The 14,844-nt window shown below is 33.4% G+C and overlaps 1 protein-coding gene across 5 annotated transcripts; it reads right to left on the minus strand.

Annotated features, from left to right (window-relative positions):
- Nucleotides 1-1,135: 1,135 nt before the first annotated feature.
- On the minus strand, nt 1,136-8,441 carry LOC103967085 (putative axial regulator YABBY 2). Of its 5 annotated transcripts, XM_048573398.1 has the most exons (7): nt 8,065-8,441; nt 6,991-7,169; nt 5,646-5,774; nt 4,953-5,091; nt 4,108-4,156; nt 3,850-3,925; nt 1,136-1,485 (listed from the first exon to the last, which is right to left on the minus strand). In XM_048573398.1, the coding sequence occupies exons 3-7, from the start codon at nt 5,748-5,750 to the stop codon at nt 1,372-1,374; spliced, it is 483 nt and encodes a 160-aa protein (XP_048429355.1). In that variant the 5' UTR covers nt 5,751-5,774; nt 6,991-7,169; nt 8,065-8,441; the 3' UTR covers nt 1,136-1,371. The 5 variants fall into 5 exon arrangements, with proteins under 5 accessions (XP_048429355.1, XP_009378606.2, XP_048429353.1 ...); XM_009380331.3 differs by lacking the exon at nt 6,991-7,169 and having other exon boundaries at nt 8,065-8,431; XM_048573396.1 differs by lacking the exon at nt 6,991-7,169 and having other exon boundaries at nt 4,953-5,085; nt 8,065-8,410.
- Between the last annotated feature and the right edge of the window lie 6,403 nt (nt 8,442-14,844).

Consider the following 14,844-nt stretch of genomic DNA (forward strand, 5'->3'; position numbering starts at 1 on the left):
AGTGAATTAGTCGCACATAAGAAACTATGCAAAAACATACGTGTACCAAAAAATTTCATACCTAAATATATGTTACTAAACTAGTGTACTGAAATATCGATACTTAAATATATTATACTAAACTAGTGTACTAAAATCTCCATACGTAAACATATTAGATTAACCTAGTGTACCAAAATGTTCGTACCTAAATATATTGTAATGAATTAGTGGCACATAAGAAAATATGCAAAAACATAAGTGTACCAAAAAATCTCTACAAAAATATTTTCTTATATAAGTTACTTAACATAATGAGAATTAAAATTTATAATATTTTCATAAAATTTAATTTGAACACCATAAAATTATAAATAAAAAATAGAGACATTGAATACATTTGTTGTGATTAAATAGAGTCTAAGGACTAACATCAGTTTTCAATCTTGTATAAGACATTTTTCTAAATTTCATCTTATTTAAATATTAAAATCTAGTTTTCTAAAATAAAAATAAAAAAATAAAAATAAAATAAAAAAAAAGGAAGAGAGGAATGAGAACTTAATTTATCCATTAATAATTATCTGAGCTCTCTCGGTAAGAGTAAGTGAAACGTGCAAGTACGTCCGCATCATCTATAAATCTTATGAATAATGGCATCTCTCTCTCTCTCTCTCTCTCTCTCTCTCTCTCGTGTTGCTTTCGTACAGCTCGATATACACTGATAAGCTGGTTGTACAATTATAAACAGCCAAACATATTGGTGTGTATTAACCTGTGGTTCCTCCGGGTGGATTCCCAGATGGATGGAATATCACATTGGTTAATTTTGTGGTCCTTCCTATTGTTTGCCTTCCCACTTTCGGTGTCTTTCTGTGCCCTTTTGTTTTGTGTGGTCACGATTAAGTCACGTCAACATTTTATATTGTTTTTTTATAAAGATAATAAGACAAAAATGAATAGTAATATAAAATATTGAGATGGCTTAACCGTGACCACACAAACAAAAGGGCAGCGGGAGAGCATCGGAAGTAGGAGTGCAGACAATCCTTGTCCGGTCCTTCCACCCAGAGAGAGAGAGAAAGAGAGACTATGGTTGGTAAATCAACAAATGCACGTTTAACTGTCTACTTAAGAGAATAAAATATGTTCAACATGAACGAACCACAATAGTATATTTGCTTCTTGCAGTTAGGGAAAGTCAATTTAAACACGTAGCTATAGATAGTAAAAACAAAGTGAGGTTCTAAAGAGGTTTCCCAGCTGTAGGGTTAGGAGACTTCATCAACCTCAATATTTTTTAGTAGTTGCATCATACATACATATATAGAGAGAGAGAAGCCTGCAGATGCTTCTCACAGGAGGGGGTATATTGTATATACCGGTTTTGTTTTAGTAGAAGCCATTAGACTTTTGAGTTCCCTCTCCTGCAAAAGCCTGGTCTAGCTTTGGTTCCCTGTTGGCATCCAGCTTTAATCCAAAGTGAATGTGGGGAAAATGTGCCCACTGCAACACAAACGACCTTTTTCTCAGTTGATATATTTAGTTTTTATTCTAACTAGCACATTGATATTGTATCATAAATGTATTATCTATAACTACTCATAATACTGCACAATCAATGCACATATTACTGCAGATGCTCTTTTAAAGAGTGTTGTACCTTCTACAATTAGGATGCCTGCAATTTGTGCTCATGTTTATGCATCAATATATTTTGTGATGTTTCTGTCTATAAGCTAGTAGAACTTAATTAGAACATATATCTGCATATTGAGGATCACTCCTGCATCTTTAAAAACTTCAATATTGACAACTGAATTTATGAGCTAAGCCACTGGGGTTAGCCTAGTGGTGCGAGTGGATAGGAGTAAGCTACGTCAAGGGTTCCAAACCTTTCATTGTAACCAAAAAGTATGTATGAGCTAAAAGAACGTATCAATATTGTATAAGCAAGTCTAAGTAACTAAACCCTAAACCTAATACATATATACTCAAGTTGAAGGTGGTGCTGAGAACGCCATTCATGCTGTATGGGACTTAAGCCTAACTACTATTCTGGTTGAGGACAATGATCAGAAGGCTAAGGTTGTGCTTAAAAATTTTGACCAGACATTAATTTCCTTTTGTCCTAGACAATGTAATAAGGAATAGCTTATTCTATTTCTAGGGATGCACTTTCTTTAGATCATCCTTTATTATTTCAGTTGGATGTTAAGCCCCCAAGCTCTCTACATTTCTTAAGTCTGAGTTGAATGTAAATTTATCTTCAAGTTAATCAGTAATTCGATATGAAAAAAAATCCCCACAAAAACAGACTGAAGCTTTTACAAAAGGCCTCAAGGCAATTTTAAGGCTGGCTACTGGCCACTTAAAGTAATGGATGTATACTTCTCCAGTATGAAACACTTGTATTAATTAACAATTGCTAACATCTTGTCCTTGGGATGTACTGATAAATCTTGTCCATATAAATAGCATTAACCTAACCTTCAATCAAAATAAACATTAACGATGCTTCTTGCTATCTTAACCATCAAGTAGATTTGTAGTCTTGACTTCACATTATTAGTCAGATGCTAATTAGTGACAGGCAATTAATCCACATAAAATCCAATCTCGATCCTTGTTATCTGTTACTCTCATAATTCAAGTTCACCATGCAGTTTTCCGTAAGTTTTTACTTACAATCTTCAAATTGCAAAAGCCGATGGATAAGCGATTTTGAGAGCTTGATCTTTCATTATCTTCCTGATTCTTCCTTTGGCCTTTTATATTAATTAGGTTATTATATTTAAAATGATATAATATTTTATTCCAGATGTAATGGCATTTCCCATGCAAGTCTTCTCTACTTATGGCACTCATGATCAGCTTATGATTAAAATTATGTATTGAACTTTCATTAAATTGCTTTTCAACACAAACTATAAACCCAAAACCCTAAAACTTTAAATCCATAAACAAGTTGTTTTGGACATAAGCATGATAAAAGAAAACACAAGTACGCAGAGGATCCTATTTTTCCAAGACTTGCCAAACCGTACGTTTCCTCTTTAACCCCGGCCGGGGTCATTTTGAGGTCACAAAATATTTTTAATATAAGGATAGAGTCAATCATATTGTAAGATGTCAAAGTGAAATTTTAACATGTACGTGATATTGAAATTAGTTGGAGAGGAATATTGTTTCAACTGCTAGAAAATGAAATGAGCATTCACGGATGCTGAAATTTTAAATTAATTATTGACCTCAATAATTTTTTCTATTAATTTAAATACTATTCAACCTTTAAACTTTTCTTTGAAGCTTGCATCTATATGAACTAAAAACCGTGTACGTAGTTTGTGTGTCTGTTCAATTTTATCTAAAGAAAAATTTGTAAACTAAAAACTAAAAGGAAAAGAATTACAATCATGCATGGTGCGTACTAATCATGATGAGAAACTTAGTTCTGATTTTAATAATTGTTATTTGATTATTAATATTTTTATTGCCAAAATTGTTCTTTGATTGGTTAGTCACCATATTAGCACACACCTATCTGATTGGTATTTTTTTTGTTAGAATTGTTCTTTTAATTAATAAGTTCTCGATTATTATGATATATTGTATGACTCTTAAGTTATTTTCAAGAGCCATATATATTCTAACACATGAAATATTTAGTAACATGGGTTCTCGAAAGCAAGAATCACTCATAACTCACTATAACATAGTATGGATCAACTTGGTGGTTCCATTATATATATACTACCAAAATAAAACTTGATAGTTCTGCTATATTGTAATGAATTAATACAAGGTCTCCCATATATATGAAAATTTTGAGAGACATGATGGCTGCTTTAATAGAAACCCATAACTTACATTTTTAGCTGCTGTGCTAAAAGCTTCCCTATGGCTAATGTCAGGATTACTAGCCTTAATCCTTTGGATCTCCTCCCTAGAGAGAGAGAGAGAGAGAGAGAGAGAGAGAGAGAGAGAGAGATTAAGTTAATTATCATACCAGTAATTCATCTTCAAGGGTAATTCCATCTCTTAATAATAATAATAATAATTGGCATCATCGTCAACTTGTATAGCAACAAAATGTGTGACAACACCAATGATTAAAAATAAACTTACTTGATAAACCTGTTATATGCTGAAGGAACCCGCTGTCTTTTCTCTGGTGCTATATATGTTTAACAATTAATTTGAAGAAATTGGTTAGAAAAATAGGACAAAAATTACATCAGTATTAGATTGAGCTACCTAGCTAAAATATTTTGTACCTCATTCCAATGATATTATTGAGATTGAGATCATACACACATATATATGGCTAGATTCCACACTTCAAAATGTACAACCTGTTAATTTGTTTTTCTGAAATAGATATTGTATTAAAATGTGAAAGTATTAATACTCATGAGCATATATAGTTTCTAGGACATTGCTATCCATTAATTGATGGGTACTGAAATCTGCTATGAAAGGTCACCATCCTAGTTGGCCCGTGAGAAGTGAGGACAAATCCCTAATTGAGCACTTGTAAATGGGGTTTGCATGCTTATTATTCAAACTAAATGGCTGTAGATTTTTATTTTTTTTTCTTGCACATATTCTATTTGAAACCAAATCTAATTAAATTGCACATAGAGAACCCAAACTCGAATGCATAGGATGAAGCACATTCAGCTAACCTAGGTACGTACGTAGGTTGGTTTGCATTTAACAGGATCACCTTGAAGTATTAGGTGATAATTGTTCCTTGTTATTTACTTTTTTTCCAATTGTGCGGAGACACTTAATTTGCTCAAAGCTATCATCATAAGATAATTAACCCAGGTTGTTGGTTTGCATTTAACATTTGGTATGAGACATTAAGTGGTTGGTGGGGGGTAGGTCTGGTCGACTTCATTAATTTAAAGTGACTGCAAAAGATATGTCATATTATTTGTGTATGAGAGAGAGAGAGAGAGACTCACGGTTTATGGGAGAGATTCTAGGTTGGTCATGAAGCTCTAGAGACTCAAATGCATGACCAAACTTGTTGGATTTGGATGATGATGATGATGAGCCGCAGTTCTTATTTGAATCCTCAGAGCTCAGGTGTTGTTTCTGTAACTTTCAATTAATAAATTATTAACCAGCAAACAACCAATTAAATTACATTAAAATTATATATATATATATATATATATATCAGTCAAATCACTGTCAACACCTTGGCACCAAAAGAATTTGAATTGAAATTTCAGAGACATGCTCATCACGAAAATACATAATAATAAGTTGGTACTGGTTGAATAATCACTGGTTGATCGATCTTTGAAAAACGAAAAAACATTGTCTAATCCTTAATTGATCACGAATAAATTGACTCGCACACTTCATAAAACTACCTTGTTTACATACACACCCATCAAATTCCTTGTGGAAATTTATGGAATCCGAGTCAGAAAAATATTGAATATAATTACCTAAGAAAGGAGGCAAAATGCACATACTTTTTAATTTTTTTTACAAATATTATTACTAATCTAACTTAAACCAAAAGAATGGTAGGGTTTGAACCCCAATACAGTAAGCTTAAGAGAAAAATCTATCAACTAGGCAATTCACAACTTGCAAAGCCAAATGCACATATATAGTTAAATTAATAATTAATGTACAATTACCTGGGGATCTTGATGAGGAGGAATTGTAGTCGACTGAAGGGAACCTCCAGTATTAACAGAGAGCAGATTGGCACAATGCCCACATCTCACCGTCACCATATTCATTGAACTATTGCATGGAACACTCACCTGCATCCATTCGGTTCAGTTACCGATCAGTATATAATGTAAGAGGTACATTGAATTATTACCTAAATACTGTATTCTTCTTCAAAGAAAAATAAAGTAATCACTACAATACTAATTGATGTGAGATTCTAGCTAGGTTCTTGCTTAGTTCCATGTTGATTGATTTTTTGTTTAATTTGTTGGCTCCTGAATCTTAATTTCTTGCTCTCTCACATACACGCACTCAAAAGCGTTAATGTAACCATCATATGAATATGATCGTAAGCAAACCCCTATTAACCAAACAAAAATACAAATCCTAATTCATAAAACAGAAACAAATCTTGTATGAGAACAAACCAGATTGCATTGATGGACATATGATCATTATGAAGAACTCTATCAATTGAAAACAGTACTACATATAGGACACACATCAGCGATAGGAGGACGAATCATGTATTTATAAAGAAGAAGATGATAGAAGAAGAAGAAGAAGAACATGGAGAGGAATGAAATGCCTAAATGCCTATCGATGCTGAAAACCTCTTTTCTCAAATTAACAATTAAGTACTGCAGAATTGATCTCAGACCACACATGGGTAAATAACTATAAGGTCTCTTAGCCCTCTTCATTTAATTACTTAAGAAACTCTCTCTCTCTCTCTCTCTCTCTCTCTCTCTCTCTCTCTCTCTCTCTCTCTCTCTCTCTCCCTCTGTGACTCACACGTAGACACACAGAAACTCACACGCGCACACAGAGATACTATTTCTTTTTTTTCCCTTTCGGTGCCCCTTCTGGCTTTTCTGCCTGACACACCCGCAAGGAAGATGATAAAAGATAGAAGGAAATAGCTCAATGCATCAACAGAGAGAGAGAGAGAGAGAGAACGAAAGAAAGCGACGTGACGGGAACGGAAACCATTAAAGGCCATGACCAGCAGCATTCACCACTCACTCTTCTTCACTATCAAACATAACTACTCTACTCATGATTAAAGGAAGAGAGCCTGAATTATCATCATCATCAACTACACTAATTTAATCACTGTACATTCTGCTGTGTACTCTCCAGTTTAACATCTTCATTTTCCGTATATATACTTTCTCTTTTCTTTTTTCTTTTTTTGTCGAAATCCGTATAAATACTTTCTCAATTATCACAAAACATAACGTTCGGAAGGGAAAAAAAAAAACAAAGGAAATCATTTTAGAAGGTTTAATTTATCAGAGGCACCTTGTGATGAAACAAAGAAGAAAAAGAAGCACTATTTGCTGCTGCTGCTGCTCTCTCTCTCTCTCTCTCTCTCTCTCTCTCTCTCTCCTCCGTCCCTCCGTCCCTCCTTAGACTCTATTCACAGGTTTTTATAAAGAGTAAGGAAAAGGTGCCTTCTGTTCTTCATTGGTATTCAAAACCTGAAATATGCAACAACTGGATCACATTTATTCATCGAGAGAGAGAGAGAGAGATTAAGTAAGGAATGAAATGATAGAACGATAAAAGAAGATGAATCAGTACTGCCATGGTTTAGTAATAAGTTAATATTATATATAACCCTACAATTTAATAAATATGCATATATAAGTAGCTTGAGATGAGAGTAGGAATCTGCATAAAGTTGTGCACATATAGCTTGGGATCTGAAACTTCAACCCTAGCTTATAACCTAGCTACTTGTTGCCCTAGTACATGGCCACGAGAATCCCGTAGCGGAACACATTCAGAAGATTTGTTTGCTATCTTTAGCGGAAGCAATCTTCCCTCACTTTTGAAATTGTTATAAATCCACTTAACTCTTTATGGGGTCGATCGATTGCAATTCTACAACCACTGGTCGATGTGACGTACATAAAATGAAATTTTCTTATTATTTTCATCTACTGGGAGGCCTGCAGGCCAAACAACCCAGGTACAATTCTTCATAAAATATAAGGTAGGAGACAGATTCTTTGATCAATTCCATGTGACTCTCAAGAATTTGCAATTCTTGGCGTCAATTCGAGTACTTAAACTTTAACAGGAAGAAGGGCATTTTAAGTAGTCGGTTAAGGGACACAATTGTTTTATATATTCATAAAAACCCAGTTATAGATTCTTCTACACCTTTAACTAAGTTGTTATTTTGGGGTGCATAGAGGGACATGACGAATCAAATTCATTCTTGATCTGAAAGCTAAAAATATGAAAGCGCGGATATTGGTCAATTCAGCTGTTGAAAGACATGGCACAAAGAAACCTTAGACTTGAATAATTAAGGATGGACATGACTAAGAGAGAGAGAGAGAGAGAGAGAGAGAGAGAGAGAGATACCGCTAAAATGGTGTTGCAGAAGTTGCAGTGAACATAACAAACGCGTTCGGATGCCATCAAATCCATTGACTTAATATTTCAAAGCTTAATTTGTAATTTATAGCCTGATCAGGTAGTATTTCTTGAGAGAGAAAGGCTAAGGTGTGAAACAGAAAAAAGAAACAAGATATAATTTGTTATTATTAAAGAAATAAAAATGTACAGAGAAATGAACACAAAGACAAAAGATGAGAAAGCAAGAACTTTTTATGAGAGAGAGAAGAAGAGAGAGAGAGTGAGGATGGGACTAGTCTGGTCGGAGTGGAGTGGGAATAGATGTAAAATGTAAGTAGTGGTTTTTGTAATATGGATTTATAAAAGGTGGTTTTATGGGAAAGGTTGTTTGGGGATCATTTGAGAGAGAGAGAGTGTGTGTGTGTGTGTGTGTGAGGTGGTGGGGGTGGGGGTGGGGTTGGGTGTGTTATGATTGAGGGAATGAGTGGGTCGGAGTGACCCATCTCTTAAGTCTTAACCCTCCTCTTGGCTTTCTGTAGCGGACGAGGGGGGCGCGATTGAGATATTTATGCTTGGAATGTTTAGGGAAGAGAGAGAAATTAATAAAAACAGATCTTATTATTGGAATAAGATCAATGAGAGAGATAGAGAGGAGCTTACGAGAACGAAACTAGACCTGTACAATTTATTACACGACCCGTTAACACGACACGAAAATAACGGGTTTCGGGTCAACACGATAACTAATCGGGTCATTATCGGGTCACACGATAATAACCCGTTAATAACGGGTTCTTAACAGGTTTACACGAGAGTGACACGCGGGTAACCTGTTTCGACACGATAAGAAAAATGCTATTTTGATGATTTTAATTTTTTAAACTACTAAAAAAAACTTACTATAAAATGCAATAGATATAATGAATATGTATATATTATTTATTAATTATTATTCTATTATTATTCTATATAAATTTTAAATTTAAGTTTTATTTATTTATTTTTATAGTATATTATAGGCAAAGATTGAGATTAAAAATCATAAAACACATTAAAAATAAAAATATCAAGTAATTTAAAAATACCAAAAACATAAAAAAATTATAATAATTAATTTCCCGCCTAATATTTCAAAAGTTTCATCCATTTCCCACCTAATGTTTGGGAAATTTTGCAACCTATATCCATCCATTTCCCACCTAATGTTTAACCCGAAGAAAAAAAATAACCAGCTTTTTTTTTTTTCTTTTTTTATCTCTTATAACATTTTAACTTGAATAAAAATAAAATACGTAATAAAAAACATAAATGTAATTTTATTATTAAATATCATCACATACTAATTGAAACATAGTCTAATTAACACTTAAAATATATAAATAATTAATATATTTATTCCAAGTCATCAAAACGATAAGATTCACTAACGCTTAAAGTTTATTTATACTTTCATTAAGTATAACATCACTGCATATCCCATCAAAATGATGAGAGTATGAATAAACTCTTAAGTGTTAGTGAATTTATCGTTTTGACGAGATACGTATCCTACAAAACTAATTTCAACAATCCAACCGTCAAACTTGTTTATACATGCTTCGAGATCGCATACTCCAAAAATTGCAAAAAACAAACATTCAGAGATGAAGTAATGAGACAAAACTTTTCAACAGTTATAAACGAAAAATCACGATTTAACGGTTATTTTAACTCTGATTTTGATGATTTTGTACAGCTATACTCCTTGACCTTATATGAATAGAATGAATGAATTCGATCTTCAATTTAAAATATTTACACTAGTGGATACCACAAATCTTATGTTATACTTAATGAAAGTATAAATAAACTCTTAAGTATTAGTTAATGTATCGTTTTGATGGGATACGCATCTTAGAAACTAATTTCAATGATCCAACCGTCAAACTTGTTTATACATGTTTCGAGATCGTATACACCAAAAATTACAAAAAACAAACATTCAGAGATCAAGTAACAAGACAAAACTTTTCGACGGTTATAAATGAAAAATCACGATTTAACGGTTATTTTAACTTTGATTTTGATGATTTTTTACAGCTACACTCCTTGATCTTATATAAATACAATGAATAAAGTCGATCTTCAATTTAAAATATTTACACTAGTGGATACCACAAAATCTTATGTTATACTTGATGAAAGTATAAATAAACTCTTAAGTGTTAGTGAATCTATCGTTTTGATGGGATACGCATCTTAGAAACTAATTTCAACGATCCAACCGTCAAACTTGTTTATATATGCTTTGAGATTGCATATGCCAAAATTTGCAAAAAACAAACATTCAGAGATCAAGTAATAAGACAAAACTTTTCGACGGTTTATAAACGAAAAATCACGATTTAACGGTTATTTTAACTCCGATTTTGATAATTTTTTACAGCTACACTCCTTGACCCTAAACAAATACAATGAATAAATTCGATCTTCTATTTAAAATATTACACTAGTGGATATCACAATATCTTATGTTATACTTGGTGAACGTATAAATAAACTCTTAAGTGTTAGTGAATCTATCGTTTTGATGTGATACGCATCCTACGAAACTAATTTCAACGATCCAACCGTCAAACTTGTTTATATATGCTTCAAGATTGCGTATGCCAAAAATTGAAAAAAACAAACATTCAAAGATCAAGTAATGAGACAAAACTTTTCGACGGTTATAAACGAAAAATCACGATTTAACAGGTATTATAACTCCGATTTTGATGATTTTTTACAGCTACACTCCTTGACCCTAAATGAATACAATGAATGAATTCGATCTTCAATTTAAAATATTTACACTAGTGGATACCACAAAATCTTATGTTATACTTAATGAAAGTATAAATAAACTCTTAAGTGTTAGTGAATCTATCGTTTTGATGGGATACGCATCCTACGAAACTAATTTTAACGATCCAACCATCAAAATTTTTTATATATGCTTCAAGATCGCATACACCAAAAATTGCAAAAAAAAAAAACATTCAAAGATCAAGTAATAAGACAAAACTTTTCGACGGTTATACATGAAAAATCACAATTTAACGGTTATTTTAACTCCAATTTTGATGTTTTTTTACAGCTACACTCCTTGACCCTAAACAAATACAATGAATGAATTCGATCTTCAATTTAAAATATTTACACTAGTGGATACCACAAAATCTTATATTATACTTGATGAAAGTATAAATAAACTCTTAAGTGTTAGTGAATTTATCGTTTTGATGTGATACGCATCCTACGAAACTAATTTAACGATCCAACCGTCAAACTTGTTTATATATGCTTCGAGATCGCATACGCCAAAAATTGCAAAAACAAACATTTAGAGATCAAGTAATGAGACAAAACTTTTCGATGGTTATAAACGAAAAATCACGATTTAACGGTTATTGTAACTCCGATTTTGATGCTTTTTTACAGCTACACTCCTTGACCCTAAATGAATACAATGAATGAATTCGATCTTCAATTTAAAATATTTACATTAGTGGATACCACAAAATCTTATGTTATACTTGATGAAAGTATAAATAAACTCTTTAGTGTTAGTGAATCTATCGTTTTGATGGGATACACATCCTACAAAACCAATTTCAACGATCCAACCGTCAAACTTGTTTATATATGTTTCGAGATCGCATATGCCAAAAATTGCAAAAAAACAAACATTGAAAGATCAAGTAATGAGACAAAACTTTTCGACGGTTATAAACGAAAAATTACGATTTAACGGTTATTTTAACTTCGATTTTGATGATTTTTTACAGCTACACTCATTGACCCTATATGAATACAATGAATGAATTCGATCTTCAATTTAAAATATTTACACTAGTGGATACCATAAAATCTTATGTTATACTCGATGAAAGTATAAATAAGTGTAGATTTTTAAAACCCTCCAAATCTCATGAGCAATGTTATCTATTTGAGTGAAAAATTAATAATAATAAGTGTGAAAAATGTAATCACTCGTAATGAAAAGCTTTACAACTTTCATTAAGGGGTCAACTCCGAAATTTAGTATGTATATACTAATTTAATATTATGTTTTACATTTTTTTGGGTCAAATTATGTTTTTCTTTTCATTTTTATTGATTTAAAATATAATTTTCTTAACGGGTAACGGGTCGGGTCATATTACCTGATAATATTAACGGGTTGATTTCGGGTCGGGTCATATTACCCGTTTACTTTAACAGGTATTACACGACACGACCCGTTAAGCTATCGGGTATGACACGAAAACGACACGAACACGAGAAACACGACACGAATGCCAGGTCTAAACGAAACGAACATGTACAAGTTTTTATCCGTACGAATAAAACAAGACATGTATGAGTTTTTATTGACACGGAATATCAAGTGAAATATATTTACACCATATTATTTGTCATCTGAAAGACGTGCTTAGGATTTCTGTCATGTATTTGTATTATGTGTGTCTATCAAGTGTCCAAGCTAGAGAAAGTCGTTACAAAAAGAAATTCATTTCCAAACGAAATATTCATCGGGCAAATTAATAAGGTTTCATTGTCTATACATTTGCCTGATGACGTTTCGTAGCCCCATATCCGTTGCATAAAACCTGTCGTTCAAATGTTTGCCCAACGAATTATAGTATCCCATCAAGCAAAGTATACTTGCCCGACAAGTTGTATTTGTCGAGTGAAGTGTGTTGACCTATTTAGCCCGACGAATGGACCTTGCATGATGAAACAATTTCATTGGGCATTCGGAAATTAAAAAAAAATATATTGTAAAATCTTTCACCCGACGAAATAATCATTGGGCAATTAATTTTTAAAAAAATACAAACTACATGCTCGACGAGTGTTTTCATTAGGCAATTAATTAAAAAAGTACAAAACACATGCTCGACGAAAACATTCGTCGAGCAAACGTCTAAATTTTTTTTTTAAATTCAAAATTTAAATTAATTAATTAAAAAATATTAAAAAAAAAAACCATAATGTTAAAAAGTATGTTTAATTATACTAAAACTGAAATATTCGTACAAATGTATGTAAAATATCCTAAACTAACTACCACTAGGGTGGCTGGTGGGATGGCGGCTGAAAAGGTCACTCGAAGGATCGAGAAGGTGAATAACAGAAGCTGTCATTACTTAGGCCATTGTAGCAATGTGTCGCCAAACTTCCTCCCATCACTGGGGCTGCGCTTCATCCTGAGCTTCTTTTCAAGCTTCTTCTTCTTGCTAGGGTAGGTCACTAACTTCATCTCCATCTGCTGAAGTCTAGAAGACGTCCTGCTTAGAGTCTGAAGGCCCCAACCCGACCCGCTCTTAAGTCGCGTATCCCCTTGCCTTTCTGTCGCCGAACTCCGTCGATCAACAACTATAGAGACACCTTTGGATCAGATGTCAGCTCCTCTATTGTCATGTCTGGTTGCTGCTGAGAAAGGTTGGTGAGATACTCATCTTTTTCTGCGACATAGAAGCCTACAAAAAAGGAGAAACCAATAAAGATTATCGATCATAATATTTATTAAATTTTGAAATTATAATTATGAATGTAATACTTATGTAAATGTCATCATCCATCTGGTTGCTAGAATTGGCATGGGCATCCCCCAATCCTCGACTTCCAGGAAAAGTTTACCTTTCTTACCCTGTTCTTCGACCCTATAAGTGAGGGGTTGAGAATGAGAGCGAAGGTACAGCTTCGCTTCCTAGTTAGCCTTATTTGCCCCTGATTTCCTATGTAAATTTAAAAAATTAATTAAATTTAAAATAAAATAAAAATTTGGAAAAACATTAAATTGGAATTAAATTTTTTTAAAAACTAACGAAATTTTGGTCTCTGAAAATGACCGCACAACCACTCCCACTCGGTCATCCTCTCCACAAACTCTAGGGGTAAATCGGTAAGAGCCTTAGCAGAAGATGCACACGTCTAGTACTACACGTGCAGCTCGTACTTCCTCTCCTTATACCATCAAGTTCACACCCAGTTTATGTACTTAGTTTAAAAAATACATTAAATAAGTAAAAGTAATACATTAATAAATATAAAAAATTCACACTTATCGAGATCTGTCTCATAATCTCCTTTCGCATCTCAGGGGAGAGGTTTTTCCATGAAGAGGAAAGCATGGGGCACTTGGTGTGAATGATGGCAACAATGTTGTGAGGCAACAAGCTATTGACCCCTAAGCTCGCTCGCTGATGCAATTGGCTGTAATCGACAACGATCTTATTTTGCGTTATAACAAGTGATCCAGTTCGAAGACAAGCCTCTAAAAATCCCCTACCTTGAACTTCTTCCTAGCTGGGTTCTCAATCTCCCTTAGGTGCATGGCGACTGAATTGGCATCGGCCTCAGTAGTGTCAACATGGGGGTTGGGGCTAGCATAACCTTGTGCCGTCTCCGGCTATGAACACGCCCAGCAGATTAGGGCACCTGGCCTGATGAAGCAAATGTGGTAGGGCTTGTAGCCAACTCAGCAGTGATCGCCTGTGTATCTTTTCCCCAATATTTCATACAAATTTCTCAATTTTCCTACAAATTTCATAAATTTCCCTATTTCCTACATTTTCCCCAATGTTCCTACAATTTTCACATAATCCTACAACTTTCACATAACCCTAAAAATTCACAATACTCCTACAAGTTTCACAATATTCTTACATTTCACAATATTCATACAATTTTCGCAAATTCCTACAATGTTCACATACTCCTACAATTTTCACTTATTCCAACGATTTTCACAATATT

This window comes from the organism of the source record quoted next, unplaced genomic scaffold (genome assembly GCF_019419815.1).
Source record: "Pyrus x bretschneideri cultivar Hongxiangsu unplaced genomic scaffold, Pyrus_bretschneideri_v1 Contig67, whole genome shotgun sequence".
Classification (NCBI taxonomy): Eukaryota; Viridiplantae; Streptophyta; class Magnoliopsida; order Rosales; family Rosaceae; genus Pyrus; species Pyrus x bretschneideri.

Coding starts and splice junctions, on each gene's coding strand:
- LOC103967085 (XM_009380331.3), bottom strand. CDS start 8,130: ATGGATTTGATGGCATCCGAACGCGTTTGTTATGTTCACTGCAACTTC. Junction 4,157..4,952: donor TAGAATCTCTCCCATAAACC/GTGAGTCTCTCT, acceptor AAACATATATAG/CACCAGAGAAAAGACAGCGG. Junction 3,926..4,107: donor GCATATAACAGGTTTATCAA/GTAAGTTTATTT, acceptor CTCTCTCTCTAG/GGAGGAGATCCAAAGGATTA.